At 40.9% G+C, this 18,593-nt stretch overlaps 1 protein-coding gene across 1 annotated transcript; it reads left to right on the top strand.

Annotated features, from left to right (window-relative positions):
* The first annotated feature begins 2,375 nt into the window (after positions 1-2,375).
* LOC133931930 (synaptic vesicle membrane protein VAT-1 homolog) lies at positions 2,376-11,576 on the top strand. Its single transcript, XM_062378898.1, has 6 exons — positions 2,376-2,867; positions 7,044-7,251; positions 8,136-8,306; positions 8,441-8,530; positions 9,287-9,525; positions 10,285-11,576. Exons 1-6 carry the CDS (start codon positions 2,568-2,570, stop codon positions 10,366-10,368), a joined length of 1,092 nt encoding a protein of 363 aa, XP_062234882.1. The 5' UTR covers positions 2,376-2,567; the 3' UTR covers positions 10,369-11,576.
* Positions 11,577-18,593: the final 7,017 nt, after the last annotated feature.

Below are 18,593 nucleotides of genomic sequence, written 5' to 3'. Positions count from 1 at the left end.
AGTCAATATCTGTAATAATCACAATCACTGTATTGTTAATACGTATAATATAATATTATTATTATTATTATTAATAGTAGTAGTATTAGTAGTATCTTGTTGGTGTTGTTGCTTTCATGCTTTAACTTTGAAGGCAAACCCCAGGTACTTCCGGTTTCTGTCTTGCTGACTCAGTGTTTTCGACATATCTGCCTGAATATGAACATTAATGTCAAATCACACTTTAAATGTAAATATGTATTCACTTAACTTCTCCATCTATATAACTGATATCAAATGCTGAATTATAATGATAAAAGTCATACAACAGAGAAAAGGTTAAAAAAAATGTCAATGACGTAAAACCTGGAGAAAACAATTATAACAAAAGGAACAATGATCTTTAAAAAAGAGATTCAGAATCAAATTGACGGAACGTTGCATTACAGTGAAAGGAATACGTTAAAGAAACAATCTCAACAAAGAAACCAAAGAATCTAAAACAAACATTATGTATTAGTTGAGATCATTTTGTGAGCTTCTTTGAATTGTTAACATTACAATGAATTGTAACTCTGGAACTAACAGAGGAATGGGAGCTGCTGTGTTTGCCTGCAGCTATTTCAATTTTTATTTTATTGAATTATTTGCTTTCTTACTTAATCTATTGTGAAAGAATCGCAGATTATATAAGAGCATTCTTCTGTCTTCTCCTTTTCACTCAAGATTTGAGACTTTGTGTTTGCATTTAAATAGTTCGGATTGTCGATGAATGAAATTTATAAAAAGCTGATCAATACAGAGCTGATAATAAAAGATACTGATTGTTGTCATGTTGCACTGCAGTGACAAGTGTCTGCAGATTTAACCTGAGTCACCCTGGACGTGTTACTCATTTCACCACAATATCACGTCATCACAGTTTATTTTTCATCAGTAAAAAAAACACATAAATGAGCAGAACCCAACTTCTCACCAGTGCCTTAGCGCCATCTACTGGTCAAAAGGAAGAAGTTGCCACATACATTAACATGGCACAGTCAGGGCCCTTTATTTATTTTTTCCTGAATTTCAATGCTAAAGCTGATTTCAAATTTACAGATTCAAGTTTGTTTATTTAAACTTTTTAGTTTTTAGTTAGTCTTAGACTCCAATATTAGAGAAATAAAGATCATGATGGAGTTTACTTTAAACCAGATCTCAGAGGGTTTGATTTGATTAATGTGTGTGTGTGCATGTGTGTGTGTGTCTGTGTGTGTGTATGTGTTTGTGTGTGTGTGTGTGTGTGTTGCAGACACACACTTTCCTCTCAACCTCAATGACAGAAGTGTAAAAATCCACATCTGACCTTTCAGATGTCTTCTCAAAAGATCCTCTCATGTTCCGTTCGCTTCCTGTCTCACAGCCACAATGACAAGATGAGAAAGCAGCTCCAGTTGCCGGGGGCAACAGGTTTTAAGTGCACGTTAGGTGATACCAGCGAGTAAATGTCATCGTGAAGGATGTGGCACAGATGTGAGCCTTAATATTTCACCCTAATAATCAGTCAACCAGATGTTCCAGATGTGTCACATACAAGCCCATAGACTGAAAAGATCCTAAATACATTTATATTCAAATGATGAATTGTATCAGTGTATATGTTTTGTGATTCTCAAACAAGAGCCTTGTGTTTATTCTTTCTTGGAGGTAAGGTTAATATCTGTAAGTGGAGGTAACCCCACTCCTGACAGATGTGTTTTACTGCATGATAAGGTGGTGAAGCTTGATTTCTCCACATCTGTTAACTTGAGCTCCTGACAGACAAACAGAGGAGTGGAACTGTGTGTGTTCTCCTTCAGCTGTGGCCTCAAATGATCCCAGTACTCCCTCCCACTGCTCCAGTGTCCGAAGTTTGAATCTCTCCACAGCTCTGAGCTGCCAACCCCACAGCCCTGTCACTGTCTGAGTCAAGGCAGGAGCAGAGCTGTGAAAGCACAGGAAGTTAAACGATAAAATAAGATCAAATCAAGTTAAATTAAATCCTTTTTCGACATCTTTGTTTGTTAGCCTTGTATGTGAAAAGTTTGGATTTCCAGGCTCAGTAATGTTCATAAAATTCCTGTTTATTTCCTTTTTTTCTGCTAATTTCATGTGATTTCCTGTTCTTACTTTTCAAATATAATCTGAGGGAGTTCATGGCATTTCAATATCTACTTTGGATTGATTTAAAAAATATATATATATTGGTCAAATTAATCAAATACTTGGCCTTTTGTTATCATAGTTTGTGTGGGGGATGTCTCGATAAAACTGTTTTATTTTCATTTTTTAAGCGCAATCCAATATTTTATTGTGAAAATCCCCCCCGGAACTTCGTTCTCATTATGTCTGTGATGAGACTTGGTCACTTGTTGCACGCAGCGCACATAAGAAACCTCAGACTGTCAATCTTCTCCTGCAAAGAACCACAGTCGCCTCAGAGAAACCTCCTATCCCTCAAAGTTTTTACCAACCATCAGGCTTCTTCCACTTCTTCACCGGGTGAGGCTGCAGCATCTGGACCGAATCCCCCCTCCACCCCCACAGTCACATCACAAGTGTCCATCATGTCAGGAGAAAAAGCTCGTGAGGAGAAGACCCCCGACGGGAGGCCCCCTTCCTGCCGGGCCCTGGTGCTGACGGGTTACGGCGGCTACGACAAAGTGAAGCTGCAGGTGACGAAGCAGGGAGACGTGAAGCTGGGGCCCGGGGACGTGCTGCTGCGCGTCAAGGCGTGCGGGCTCAACTTCGCCGAGCTGATGGGGAGGCAGGGTCTCTACGAGCCGCTGCCCGCACCGCCGGTCATCATGGGGATGGAGGGCTCCGGGGTCATCGAGGCTGTGGGGGAGGAGGTGAAGGACAGGAAGGTGAGGAAACACCAACACACTGAGTGATGAAGTTTCCCACAGCTTTCAAAGACAGCATTGTTTTACTGGAAGTAATGGAAGTGGGGGTTTGGTTGTGGAAATGTGCATCGTATATTCTGATTCCTGCTCAAAACAAGCTGCTGGTCTTTTCGCAACACAACAACAGGGTTTTTCTATTGTTTTTTTCTCTCAGTCAAGTGAAAACCACAGCATCACTTCTGTATTTATTTGAAGAAAAGTACATTAATAAGCTCATCTGACTTCACAATAGATAAAAAGGTTTAGATATTAATAATTGTAGAGTTTGGACAATTGGAGCTTTGTACAGTTTAAAAAAAATCTTTTTTTAGCATCTCCATGCATGAAATGCTACCTGCAGGCTACTAAAAGTGTCGCTCATTAACAACTTATCTCTGTCTAGTCCATTAATGTGGATAATGTCACTCTGCCGCTATGACTATTTATAAAGCTTTGATTTACAATGTGTCCTTGAGCTGTTAACAATAGGCTCCATTGGCCTTGATAAGAACTTTCCAGAGTAAGTCATTTATTAATACTGATTAAAATGTGTGGAATCTTTTTACTACCTGTTTACGCTGCTCTTTCAAATCCAAAAAATAACACAACATGAGCCCCGTTTTAAAAGCCCCACGTGTGTTTTATTAACACCTGATAGTGTGGGTGATTTGCAGTCGCACACACTTTGATCTCCTACCTGCTTCTTGCAGCGTAGAACCAGAGGCCTGTGGCTCCACAGGTTAATTGCACCGGTGTAATTTTTACCGCCTCGATAAAAGCGTGGAAAGTAAAGTGACTCACTGCAGGCGACCTCGTGCACCCCTTACAATTCAGACGTGGTGCAAAGTGAAAAAGCAGCACAAGTCGCAGGAGCTTTAACACCAGGTTAATATGTTCAGTCATGCTTCGAGAAGATGGGAATCGCTCCAGTGAAAGAGGAGCAGAGGTGAATTATTAGCTTTTTGGGTGAATCTCTGTTTCTCTCTTATTTATTTCATCCTTTCATAAAAATACGAGTTGAAGTTTGATCCGAGCTGGTGTTTTCAGGAGAAATGAAGCATGCAGGGATCACTACTGTGCATCCTCCCCCTCAGCCTGCCCCTCACATTCACTAACATCACGTCAGAGTCACAGAGCTACACATCTGGTTCACTGGTGTCAGGGTGGAAAACATTACATTTTGGTGTGACTCTGGATCAGGGGGCTTTGTTTCCTGCTATTGTGTTCTGTTTTCTAAAGCTCCTCCCTCAGTGTCACTATGAAATTCCCCTCCTCCTCCTCTCAGTACGCTCCAAACCCACTCCTCTCATTCCTCGCTCTATCCATCTCTCCATTTTCGGAGAACAGGAATCTTATAGGGGGAGTGGTGGCGTTCCAACACCTCTTTTTTTGGAAGGAAGGAATCTGCAAAACACACAGATCCCACAAAGCCCCAGATTCAGCTGTGAAGAAGTGAAAGATCCAGACAAGGGTTGAGGTGAAGCATGTAAAAACGTTTAAGAGCAACGGAATAAAAAGGTGTAAAATAGAAATCTGCTGTGTTTAGCAGACAAACTTTGGCAGATGCTGCTTTGCAAGATCCCGTTACAGTTTGTGTTTTAAGATTACAGATTCTGCATCAGCCTGTTTGTGCGTCATAGCTTGATCAATATTTGGAGTAAAAGGGAGTAGGGAGTAGGGAGTAAAAAATAAATGCAATACTGATGTATAGGCTGATTTGGCAGTAAATACCTGGGAAAAACAATACACACTGGAGCCTTTTTACATATCACACCGATGCACATTCCAGTGTGTAGTAATACTGCCATTCAGTAACAAACACAATTTTTCTTAGTAAGGAGTGGTCTGAGGGCACCATGAAATGGGTAGGAAAAGTCATTAAATATTCAGTTAATATATATTCTGTTGTGGATTAATAAACATATATTTTTGGCATTTTTGCTGTGGTTTAAAATGTTGTTTGGTAGTTGCCCCAGTGTGCTGCCACTGTTGTTGGGCTAGTCATGAGACAAAATCATAATGTTCATTTTATTGCAGTAATGCTTTGTGGTATAAAAAAAAACTATAACAGCAGTTACGTGAATCATTCGAACTCATAGAGAGAGAGAGAGAGAGAGAGAGAGAGAGAGAGAGAGAGAGAGAGAGCAAATGAACAGCAATAAAGAAAAGTCAGTTTCATTGTTTTATGAACAACACTGTCTATAAAATATTCACTGCACATTAACCAGGCAGGATGATCAAGTTCTTACTTCACTGCAAAAAAGGTCCAGCACACAAACAATAAAGAATTAATGTATATTCTGATTGTTGGGCTAGTCATGAGATCTTCGATTGAAGGACTCTATGCCCAGGGTTATGTCTATGCAACAACATCAGTGCTGGTTGGTAAGCCTCACCCTAAAGACAGAAAAATCCCATCTATTCCTATCACTCTGTTTTTATAACGGCATTACAATAACTGAATAACTAAATGGACTCGTTACTTAAGTCTCAGTTGGATAACTGCAGAGGGCAGCAGGCAAAGGCAGTTTATGATGCCTTCCACACCTACAGTCAGAATACAACTTGCCTGTCATTTTACAATGTGTTTATTGTGGAAAAATGCTGTCATTCACTTTAATTACATTTGGCCCATGATGCATTGCGATATACAGATAAAACAGCAGAACAAGATGTTACTGTATAATTTGTCTGTGGAAGCAGAAGTACCTGGAGCTATACAACACTGAAATACTGCTCACACTAGTCCCAGCGGCTGTTTTTCTCCAGGACAAGTATTTAGCCTTTGACTATAGGTGCGTGTGATCAGAGTATTGTAGAACACACAAAGCAAAACATCTGCTGTGGCTGGACACGCTCTCTCTTGATCTGCTGTTGGCATGTCTCACACAGTGTTCTTGTTTTCATGCACTGATACAAACAGCTGGAAAACAGTAGAGTTCTGGAGCAGGTTTTTGCAGTGACGGATTCAAACAGACGGCGCCCCTCCAACCACACTGTCCCACTTCAAACAGGATTTCAGGGAAGCTCACGTCAGCTCCAGTAACTGACCTCAGCCCTTTTGACTTTGCTGAGATCATCCAGAGGTTTTAGGGTGTTTCACAAGGTTGAGATATTCTATGATTGTAAAAACAGAGGATAAAGATGTGGATCTGGTTAGAATTATTTCACAGCAGCAGACATGTATGTGTTTGTTTGTGTGTGTGTGTGTACGTGTGTGTGTTTGCATGCATGTGAGTAGGCATGAATATTTGTCTATCGTCATGAGTGAATGTGTCACAGGAAGTGGTGCAGCGTTCATAAGGTCAGACGTCCTTCCTGTGCACTTCACTGTTTTGACAAGCAGCACACAAACACAGGAACAATATATTTGGCAATTAATTTATAACATACATATGTATATAAGGACGGATATAAAGCTCCCCAAAAGTGAAGCCAAAATATCCTGGCTGCCCCCTGGTGGTCGGGATCCAAATGGCATCATCAGTGCAAGATGGTCACTTTCAAATCTGGAATCATTTCTAGATAGAAGTGGAGACGCTTCGTCCATCTTTATTTATAGTCTATGGCCATAAAATTATCTTAAACTACATTTCTTGTTAGGTTCTTTAATGTTCTTGATTATTATTAAATAAGAACATATTCAGCAGAATAATCAATAACCAATAGTGTCATTGGTCATTAGTTGCCTTATTGTCTGTAGGCCTGATGAATGAGGCATCGAGGTTTCTGCTACTAATGAATGTTGACACAGAGCAGCAGCTTGAGAACTGAACCTCACGTCAACGACACAATCACGTCAGACGACCTCCTGCCGACTTGACCTCAATCTTCCATCTGAGGGCACCAGATGCCCCACGGGGGGGGGCAGCTTCAGCCTCTCTAATAATCAGGAGCAAAGTGACACAAGAACCTGAGCTCGAAGAAGAGGCAATTACCCGTCCCTCTCTTTGTCATGTTCACAAAACATCCGGCGTCTACTGCAAAATCCATTAGACCTGTTTCACCTGTAATGGTCCTGCAGCTATGGTTTGATTTTATGACTCCACCCAAATGCAGTGGGTGTGAATACGTGTCTGTTTTTCCTGTTTTCTACCGAAGCATTAGGTCCACTCAGTAACCTGCACCTCTGCACCTTTTCTGCCTCTCCTCCCTCAGGTGGGAGATCGTGTCATCGCGATGAAGCGCAGCGGCATGTGGCAGGATGTGGTCGCCGTGCCCGCTGACCTCACCTTCCTCATGCCCGAGAATATGAGCTTCGAGGAAGGCGCCGCCATCCCCGTCAACTACATATCGGCCTACTTGATGCTGTTCGAGATGGCCAACCTGAAGCCGGGCAAGAGCGTTCTCGTCCACATGGCCGCAGGTAAGACACATCCAGTACAGACATATAGCACACTGTATAAAACAGTGAGTGATACTGCAGAATTTAAACCATGTTTACCGAATAAAATCACTGTCTGATTTATTAAAATTACAATATAGAAGTATACAAATTTAGTTTGAGGAAGTGGCAAAATGTACATAAATGACAAAATCCAACGAGTTAAATGAATTTCCCCTCAAGTTTCTCCAAAGTCTTCTGTCCCTCCTGTCTCCTGTTGCTTCTACATGTTGCATCAATGTGGCAGAGAAAAAGAGTTTGATTGGTCTGCTCAATGATTTGATAGTTTCAACACGCATGTCTCCCAGTCCAATGGGCAACAGGTGAAAAGTCGCACAGCTCATTTACTCCAGGTCACAAATCGCTCGGTTGAATGCGGACGTGTTTCGGTGCTGAGAGACGCAGGTGAAGACGGGGGCATGGTCGCTATGGAAACATTGGACAATTCACAAAGGGGCTCCGTCACAAACATGACTCATTTTCTGTAGCTCATAAATAACCGAGGTCCTAGAGGTGTCACATCAGAGTTAATTATATTATATTATATTATATTATATTAAATTGAGCAAAGGGAATTATTGAAATGCGGTGAATTCACTTTCATGACTTGACAGTTGTTTAAAGGCTGTGAATGTATCAGGTGTATGGCAGATACATATTTCAAAATAAAAGCCTTGTAAAGCAAGTGTGTAGGAAGTGATTCTTCTCTCAGATCAGCTCTGTGCTACGTCAGCAGTTTACAGCCATTTCATTGTTAGATTTAAGAGCTTTAGAGAGAGAACAGAGATCGCACAGAGGTCGATAGGCTCAGCTGCTGAAAGTGGAATCCCTTCAGCTCTCATGTGTGTGTGTGTGCTGCTGTCTAGGTGGTGTGGGTATTGCTGCCACCCAGCTGTGTCAGACGGTGCCGGACGTGACCGTTTTCGGGACCGCGTCAGCCTCCAAGCACGAGACCATCACGCAGGGCGGCGTAACTCACCCCATCGACTACCGGACCAGAGACTACGTGGAGGAGGTCCGCAAAATCAACCCCAATGGTGAGACAGGACACTTGTCACACTTCTGTCGCGCAAGGTTCATGTGTTCATGTTTAAATCTTAACAGCACTTCTGCCTTCTTGTTTTTTGAACGTGCAAAAACCCTTCACCTCCGTCTTATTGTCTCTCTGCAGGTGTGGACATCGTCCTGGACCCACTTGGTGGCTCCGACACCCAGAAAGGCTTTGATTTATTAAAACCCATGGGAAGTGTGATAGTCTTTGGTAAGACATTTGGAGAAAGAGTTTCATGCATTTGTTGAATTTGATTTGCCTGATTTAATCTTACTAATGCTGTTTTCCATAATCTCATTACAATATAAAGGCCTTGAAGGATAATTGGGTTTTAGGTTTTCACATTGTGGCCTTCACAGCATCTCTGGCACGTCTAAAATACATATTGCTCTATTAAATAGGGGAGAAAATTGCTTATTCCTCCAAAGCAAACCGTTCAATTTGTGTGAATATGATGAAATACGGGTCTTGTAACACGTTTCCCTTCATATAATCAAAATCCGAAGGTTTCGAGACACCAGGGATACCCAGAGGTCCAACTGAAGCTGTCTCTCTTTTTGTTTTTGGGCTTAATTCTAACCAAGTGTTCAGTCTGCAGTTATGTGATATGTGGCGTTAATGATGAATGAAAGGAGACACAGGAGATTCTCAAGCTGGAAAAAAAACAAAAAAGCTTTTCCCCGTTAAGTTTAATTGAAATTCCAAGGTCACAGTTTTATTGACATTTCTTAATGCACATCCTGTGGCTCCTTTTCCCTTTATACTAGCTGTGCCCTGAGGATGTGTTAAAAGTGCACACATCCCAAAATAACATCCGGTGAGTTGAGGAAGAAAAAAAGGCAATTAAACTAAGCATCATATGTCTCCTTTAATTTGGAATGTGCAGGTATTTTCGGGGTGGGAAGACTCCACGTGTTGTCTTCTCTGTGTCTGATTCCTGTTCTGATTTATCGTTTGTCATTCCAGGCGCAGCCAATGGTGTGACGGGCCCGAAGAGGAACCTGATGGCGCTGATGAAGCTCTGGTACAACCAGCTCTCCATCAGCGCCTTGAAACTGATGCAGACCAACAAGGCCATCGGCGGCTTCCACCTGGGCTACCTGGAGGACGATGCGCTCATCAACAGAACCATGTCGGAGCTGCTGGAGCTCTACAGGCAGGGCAAGATCAAGCCCCGCATCGACTCCTGCCATCACTTCGAGGAGGTCAGTAACGTTACATGTAAATCTGAAATGAGGAATAGATACTAGGAGCATAGCTTGGTTATCCACCTCTAAAAGTGACTGTTTTAGTTTGACCTTTTGGGAATAACACTAGATTTGCTTAAGTAGATAATATTACAGTATTACAGTACTTGTATGTGCTCTTCACTCCATCTCCACTAAAGCATGTTGTGCCTCACAACCTTAGAAAAGCTCCTCTATTCCTCTATTCATTCCTGCAGGAGATGTGGTACTGAGCAGTCGCTGCTAAGGGACGGTCTTATTGTTGTGGTGTCAAGGATGTCAAGGATAGGCATGTGTGTGTGTGTGTGTGTGTGTGTGTGTGTGTGTGTGTGTGCGCGCGTGTGTGAGTGTGTGTGTGTGTGCGCGCGTGTGTGAGTGTGAGCATAGCAAAGATATTTGTTTTTATCTCAACATCCTCATTAGTCATTAGTGTGGGCTCATGTAGACACTGCAGCACTGGCCTAATTAATATCTTGCCTTTTGAGAATTTATATGCACCGAGAAAATATAATCTGAGGCTGTTACTTGGTTACTTTTTAACAATAGATACAGTTTTAAGTCTTCCCTCAGACACCTTTGACCTGTCAATTAAAAAAGTATTCTCATATGTTTGCTTCTTTGTGCAATTTTAGAGGCTAATTCCTTCACAGATTTGGGACATTATAGATATTGTGGCTAGGAGTTGTCTCTTGTTTTGGATGGAAACTGACCTTGGGTGAACATCCTGTCTCTGTTCAGGTCGCTGACGCCATGAGGCGCATGCACGAGCGCCAGAACATTGGAAAAGTCATTCTTCTCACCGAGCCCAAGAAGAAGGACTAGAAGCCTCAGTCCAACACTGGGCCCGAGGGAAAGGTGGAGAAAAACTGAAGCAGCTGTCAGTTAAAGAGAAGAAGGAGGCGACAGAGGAAGTCAAAGCAGAGAAAGATGAGTCAGAGTGTTTCTCTGAGGGAGACACTTCCTCAACAAGGTTCTCTATTGTTTAATCGTCCAAAAAAAAGGAAAGAAAAGAAAAGAGATGCAATTCTCTGTCAGTATTTCTAAATGTTTATAAAGACTTATTGTGCAATATTTCTAAAGTGGAGTGTCTATGTTTTTAACACTTATAAATAAAAAACACATGACGCATGTGAAATGTTTGTATCTGTGAAGCTTAAACATTCTGGCTCGTCACACGTGTCAAGAAAATATGATGTACATTTCCTGCGCTTTGTGTTTTTTTATTCAGCTTCTCTTTCTGAAATCTGTCCCAAGTAATTCAAATGTCATCAGAATACATTACTGAGATTTGGTCGTTTCAAGTGTCTCAACCACAACTGTGAATAACATTTAGAGGAAACTTCCCCGCCTTCCTAATCACTCCTGGACTTTCCTCTAAACAATGTCCCACTGAACCTGAGCTAGAAACTGTTTGGAAAACCACGTGGAAGCAGGTTTTATTCCCTTGATGCTTTTTAAAATAATTTTCTTGGCTAAAAATTCAAAGTGAATCATGTTTACAGATTCCTCTTAAATATATATATATATATATATATATCGAATTATACATAATCATCCCTCTCTTCTTATGCACTTTGTATTTCTGTGCTCAACCAGCGTTTTCAATCTTTTGCAGCTTCTAGTGATGGATTACAAAGCTTCCTTCGTATGAATAGGGCAGATTGGGGTCAGTAATGCAGATGTTTTGTCCAGCTGTGGCTGTAATTCAACGCTTTGACGACTCAGCACAAGGGTTTCTCCTCCATCCAGCTCCTCACAGTCCTCTCTCTCCTTCTCAGTCTCTCTCATCTCTCTCCCTCTCCAGCCCATGTTGTTTTTATTCCTAAAGTTACACATTTTATGTTTTTATGGTATTTACATCTGTGACATGTTTTTCTTCTTGTGGCCACTTGGACAAATATTGGGAGGTGCCATGTTCCTTTCTCCCAGTATGAAGTAACACCTGATGTGGATTTCGAGCAGGAGCTGGAGTCTGATTGTGATTATGTGAATTTGATCTGGTTGCAAAAATCCCTGGTGCTTGAGTTTTACTTTGACGTCCAGTTTAACTATGGATTTAACAGAATGTGACATCTGAGCAAATTGTTATGGACATTGGGGAGGTTAAATGTGTAAACAACACTTTAACTTGATCATTTGATTCTTTGCAAACATCCAGAGATGCTAAATGAATAGTTATATTCAAGACAATATGTAAACAGTCGGAGAACAATGTGGTTTTCATAATCCAAAGTCTAAAATATCAGGAAAGTGTCATTTTAAATCAGTGATCTGCTGCCACATATATTCGAGTTATTCACTCATGCAGTGAGCGACCTCTAGTGGTCAATTTAAAAGAGTAGGTGTACGATGTACAAAGTGCTACACAAAATAATAACAAATGGTTAAATAACAGAGGGAAGAACATAAATAATGAAGGTAATAGTTGTAATAATAATACATTAATGATAGAGATAAAAGTCTTAAAAAGCCTGACACCCTTTGTGAATTCAGGAATATTTTTAGCTTTTGCCAGATTTAAAGGGGACATATTATGAAAATTCCAATTTTGTAGTTCTTCTACATATTAGTTTGGGTATCTGGCATGTCTACCTTCCCAAAAACTCTGGAAAAAAACAACTCGCGCGATTTGTTGTGGTTCCTCTATTTCAGAAACTATGTGCTAGAGTGCGTCCAATGGAATTACTACCGAAATAGACGTCATAGTCGCAACATGCCCATGCCCCCATAGATCTATGCACTCCCCCACTACCAATCGACCCACCCATGGATGGACCCACCCACTTTTTAGACAGTCTATCGGTGTCCGGCAGCCATTTCATTCTTGCGAGCCTTGGGAACACATGGATAAGCTAACTAGCAGCATGGATCAAATTCGACAACCGAGATGCTCAGTGGTCGGCTGCACAAATGTCTTCATGTGACTCCAGCTTCAGAAGACACAAGATTGAGATGGATTGAGATCATATATGATGGAAACGTTCCTGCCACCACTTTGAATCGGACTGTTTTATCAACCTGGGCCAATATAACAACGGATTCTCTAAAAAGGTTGTTATTGAAAGAGGGGTTGGTGCCATCTTTCCATCGCAATAGTGAAGACGAGGGAAATGTAAGTATTTTTTTTTTATAATTCTGGTATTTGCTTCTTTTAGACATTTTGTGTGGAGGCTAGTGCCGTTAGCATGTTGTGCCGCGTGTGTGAGGGGGTGGGGGGCTAGTATGTAGTGGTGGGGGATAGGGAGAGACTTTACAGGAGTTTTCATGTTCGACTATTAATAACGTTATTGAACAATTAATGGAGGACTGCTGGCGAGTCTTAGCGAGAAGACGGTGTCGGAGTCCACGGTGAACGCCTGCACGGCAGGTTCGTGAGTGTTGTGCTCTCCACGCCCCCCCCTCCGCAGCAGCAGGGGCCGCAGCAGCTACTACGAACCCCGGTAGTAGCTGCTATGAGCGTCGGTAGTAGCTGCTGAAGATTGAAGCAGCTGCTACGAGCTACGGCTGTAGCTGCTGTAGCTTGAAGTTAGCTACGGATGCTTGGAGCAGCTGCTACGAGCTTTGGTTGTAGCTAAAGCCTGAAACATGCGCATTCGCAGAAGCATGTTTCACGCCGCTGTGGCGCAAGACTCGTTGTCATTCATGCTTCCCCAACCGTTGCGCGTCTTACAAAGCAATTCCGCGCCAGAACTCTAGGCGGAGTAATGCTTTTTGTCGAAGACGACCTGAGAGACACCTTCTTTGTGGGTGTGGCAATCGTTGTTGCCGTAGATTTTAGAAAAATGGGGCGACGCCCGTAAGCACGTAAGAAGGGATACATAAGCACGTAAGGGACCCGGAAGGGCTCTTGCGCTTACGGGCCCGTGAAAACGCAGAAGCATGTTTCAGGCTTTACTTCCAGCCCAGTGCTGCCGTGGGAAAAATTCAGCGGCACAGTACTAACGGGAGGACACGCGAGCGGAGGAAGGGGGGGAAAGAGCGTGGAGAGCACAACACTCACAAACCTAACTTCCAGCTACAGGTGCTGCTACGGCCGCTCGTTCAAGATACCGGAGGATGTTGTTGTCATAATGTGCGGGACTAGAACGATTATTCATTACCAGCCCTAGTTAGGGAAAATGTGTCCTTGTATCTTTGTATGCATGGCAGTAGTACAAAAATGAATAACATTGCTGCTTTTGGTGTTCAGGCAAGCACATCTGTTCACGGTGCTAGGCTACATCACGTAGCATGCCAGACGGACCCACCAAAGATGCGCAAACATGGCACCCAGCTTTCTATGAAAACACTGCGACCTCACTACAAAAGTACAGGTTGGTTTACCCTAAGTTACTTCGTCATGTCATTGATTGTGTCTCCGTGTTAAAGTTGTAACAGCATCTCATTTGTTGTGACTCCATGGATACTGAATGTCTGTTTTATCAAAGGCTCACAGAAAACTGTGCTGCACTGATGTCGGTGTTGGGACCTCAGCTGTAAAAGACCTCGCTTGGAGGAGGGAGAGGACAACCCAAGGTGTTCAAGTATGGACTTCGGACAGCCACAGGATGCTACCTATGATCCTGATGACTCGATCACAGTCTTGAGTGAGTCAGCAGATGTGACGTGAGTGACTCAATATTTAATCTAAACATTTTAATAATCAGATGGATTACCATCCTACACTTTTTAGCTGTTGCAGCCTTTTGGTGAAATCTTTGTCTTTCTAATAGAATGGAATCTTCCAACCCTGTTCATAAGACACCCACATATATTGTCTATGAAAACTGTCTCCTGGAGCTGTTTGAGGTGTGTCCTGTGTGTCGGTGGGGGACAGATGTAATGTATAAGAAGGGCGAGTGCACAGCAAAGCCGGTGAAAGCAGATGCAACCTTCCGTGATTCTCACAGGCTCTATTTAAAATCCAAATAATGTACAAACAGTATGTGAAACATAAATAACATATCAATTAACTGCTGTCTTTAAATGGTCTTCACCATTTAAAGACCATTTATTTATCGTCTTCACGATAAATAGAATTATATAATTTTAAAAAGAAAATAATTTATACAAAAAAGTGCAAAATGTCCAACTTTTTCCCCCAATTTGTATTACAAATTACATGGATAACCTGTTGGACCTCATCTTTCACGAGGTTTTTCAGGACCCGGCCCCATATGTGAACGAGGTGCTGAAGATCTCAAAACCTGAGGATCTCTCTGCCAAGTATGAGAAACCTGACTAGCAGGAAGTTATAGCCAGCTATGTGAGCATCAGGGAACACTCTGCGTATCTGGAGCACCGAGCAGGAGGGCAGGACCACCCTGATTCTCCGACCCAGAGGGCCTCAACACCAGCTCACAAAGCTTCTGTACGCCAAATACCTGTAACGACTGAGCAAAGTTCACATTGTATTTAGAGAATAAAAGGTGACACACAAATATAAAGTGTTCCTTTGTTTACAGTTTGGCTACTGATGGCACAAAGTGTATTTTTGTAATCAATGTTTTTATTATACTTGGTATTTTTTGTATTTATTACCTCTGTCCCAGCCAGTACATTTAATAACTATGATTAAAAAGGCCTTTGGCAATCTTTCTGACAATAAAAGTTTACAGAAACAGTTGTGTGCTTTTAATGTTTGATATGTAACATGTCAACAATTGACACGTGTAAGATGAGCAGTTAGCTAATACAGAGGGAAGAGTAATTTATGTATTTTATTCCTCAGTCATATTTGTATTGCAGAAATGACTGATATCTCATGCATAAAACAAAACAAAACGTACTGCTCTATTCCTCTTAGGCACAAAGGCCCATAATCTGCCTTGTAGATGTTGAATGCATTCTGTAGTGAGAACACATTCAAACACACAGGCTAATTAATGGAGGTAAAAACCTTATGTCCCACACCTCCATGAGAGGGGGGAGGGGTGAGAAGGGGGAGGGATGAAAGGGGTGAAAGGGGGTGGGGTAAGATGGGGGCGGGGCCCTCAAAACTGGTCGATCTGAGGAGGGCTGTTTTAGACAGAGTAAAAAGGTGCTGTTTTAAATTATCCTTGTTTTATTTTTACCAAAAAATGATACAGATATTTCATTAAGACCCCAAGGAACCATATCAACTGTGGTGAAATGGGCATAATATGTCCCCTTTAAAATGTATTGTGTTTTATAGAATAATGCTGCCTTTCTTAAATTATATACACCAGTAATTTACATTTGTGTTGACTGGTCATGCTCATGTGACACTAACCTGCCTGTCTCTTATCTTTATCTGAACTTGTGAATTACTGATATTTTATCTGTCCTTGATGATTGGGTCTTTAATTAGATGATGACGTACTGACTTATATCACTATAGGTTATGTAAATGTGAAGTATTTTGTCCAAATTAATGAGAAGAGTAAAAACTTCATTCAATAACTAGATCCCGATGAGTCCAGTCCCCTGGAGCTAATAGCCTCTGCCTCACTTTTCTTGGTATCATGATCCTAGATGAACATAATAGGAATTCAGAGTCAAAAAAACAAAGAGAGTGAGAGTGACCAGAGCTCAGTTAAAGTTTGACTGTCATTTAATGTCAGTTGTCGATAAAGAACAGAGGTTGAGCATCATTCATAAATATGCATGTCAACCAGCAGGGGTCCTCGTGGGTACACTGTATTCAGAAAGCGCTGAGATTCCTTCATATTCTTCACATTTTCTAATATGTGTTTGCCTCTTTTCAAATTTGGCTCTATTGTTCAGGTTTTCATTCCTTCATTTATTTTTAATTATTACTTACATGTAAATTTGCACTTAGACTCAAGGATTCACAGGTTAAATTTGGGTGATCATGGGTCCTTGATCATCTTTATCTCAAGTCACCTTAAGATGAACTGACTAGAACTCACACGTCAAAGGTCACAGGGAAAACTGCACAGGTTGAGGTTGAGACGATGATTTGCATATTTGACAACTCATAACAGGTAACTACAGAGCTTGTTTGTTTTTCTATGTGCCACTCCTGAAAAACTGAGCATCTTCACTATTATGAAACCGTTAAGAGGTGTTCTTGATTTTGCAATAAATTACTCATAACCAACTGTTAGTTAAAGAAAGTGGTTGGGCAGGCTGGTTAGTTATACAAGTATTAACAAGGACACACATTATAAAATAGTTTTCCCTTTTGTGAAAATAGCAAAATGTAACTTGGATACACTTGCTTATGTATTAAAAACACAGAGATTTAAATTTGCTTTAATCTGAACCCCTGAAGTGAAGAGGTTTAGATATTTGCACTTAATGCAAAATAAGCTTCTTTTTTTTTTCATCATAATGAATGTAAAAGTCTGAGGTGCTCATTCCATAAAAATGTAAACTGTACAAGCTGTGACCCAAACGTGACTTTCGGCCTCTGACTCTTAAACATGCAAGTGGTCTCCACCCTTGATAAACCTGATGTCGGCCTTCCCCTAAAAACTTGACACAGATAAAGAATCTTTCTCAATTTAATCCAAAAACCTATAACAAACTCTGAAGATTTTACATTTTATTTTTCTATTCAAACTTTCTCAGAATAGTGGTTTATCCACAATGAGGGAAACCAAAGTCCCTAATGAAATGGTGCACTGAACACACATGGACCACACCATGATTACAAATGGTAGAGAGGCTGAGACGGCCGGGTGCAGTGATAAGATTGTGGTTATCAGCCCCTTCCCCTTCCCCAGTCAGAAGAGAACGTGACTCTGGCTGTTTATCACCAAGAGTTTCTCCAGCCCTTTGCACGGCAGCTATTATACAGAGTCTTGAGAAATTAGAAGATGTCCTTTGTTTAACCCTCAGCTGTCAGCCTGAAGAGGTGGTCAGTCCTGCTCGTGAAGCTCCTGCTGAGCCAGGACCAAAATAAAATGCCCTCATGTATTTATGGACTGACATTTCCAGGCTGAAGCAAAGGGACAAAACATTGACGAGTTGTGTTGGAGCTTGGAACTCGTGTCTCAGAGCAGCAGCTGAGTGATTGTCAGTCCCGTCAGTTAATATTGGGACTGTTAATATTGTTGACCTAAGGGTGATTACATTAAGAGACAGTCATGTGACTGGTGCTGAGTTACATGTTAAACAAGGTGGAAACACCTGGGTCCAAAAGTGCACCACATAAAGACAACTTAAAACATTTAATTTATATATTTAGAAAATGTATGTGTGTATTCCTGATTTCAATATGTTTGAATTTACACTTTGTTCAGTTACAATTGAAGTATAACTCACCTTCAAATTTGATTATATTTCAAATTAGCTCAGCTCTTACCAAATATTTGAATCATTCTATAATGTTTTGTTTTATTTCATTTCTCATATTTGTGCTCTGTTGCTCTGTTTAACTGTTTCCTAATGTTTTGCCTTCAAATCTTCATTTTAACTTGAAGGTTTAGACAACTTGTGTTGATATAAGAAACAACTCAAAACCTTTTCTATGATCTTGCTTTGAATTCATTTGATCCTTTTTTAAACACAATTGTCTTTATTTCATTTACTTACTCGTATACATGCGACTGGTTTTATGCTTTTATCCTACATCTTTCTTTTATTGCTAAAATGTTCATCTTTGATCTTTTTTATTTCATGTATTTGATTTTACTGTAAAGCCATTCTTTATGAATGAAATGTGCGGTATAATTAAAATGTTTTATTGTTATTATTACTATAATATCATATGTTAAGTGTTTACCTTAATGTCAGTATTGTTTCTCACTATTAAACCCATATGTGTCCAGTATTTACAAAAATACCTTTATTTCTCTTTTCTCTTTTATTTCTCTTTTCTTTTAGAATTTCAAGTTGTCTCTCACCTGTTGGTTTTTTTCTTCCACTTTGCCTCTCACCTGCATTATGAACCAGTAGGATGCTAACACACTGTGAAGCATTATTCGATTTCTCCTTTTGCACTTCTCTTCCAATCAATTCCTCCAAATCGTCAATTCAAGGATTTTATTTTCTTCTTCTCTGTGGTACTTTTACTTTGAAAACCGGAAGCGGATGTGCTGCCCTGTGCACCGGCTGACTTGACGTGGTGACTTTAAATG

Source organism: Platichthys flesus, chromosome 20, assembly GCF_949316205.1.
Source record: "Platichthys flesus chromosome 20, fPlaFle2.1, whole genome shotgun sequence".
NCBI classification, from domain to species: domain Eukaryota; kingdom Metazoa; phylum Chordata; class Actinopteri; order Pleuronectiformes; family Pleuronectidae; genus Platichthys; species Platichthys flesus.
This window is presented reverse-complemented; position numbering and strand designations above follow the sequence as displayed.

Coding starts and splice junctions, on each gene's coding strand:
- LOC133931930 (XM_062378898.1), top strand. CDS start 2,568: ATGTCAGGAGAAAAAGCTCGTGAGGAGAAGACCCCCGACGGGAGGCCC. Junction 7,252..8,135: donor TCTCGTCCACATGGCCGCAG/GTAAGACACATC, acceptor GCTGCTGTCTAG/GTGGTGTGGGTATTGCTGCC. Junction 9,526..10,284: donor CCTGCCATCACTTCGAGGAG/GTCAGTAACGTT, acceptor GTCTCTGTTCAG/GTCGCTGACGCCATGAGGCG.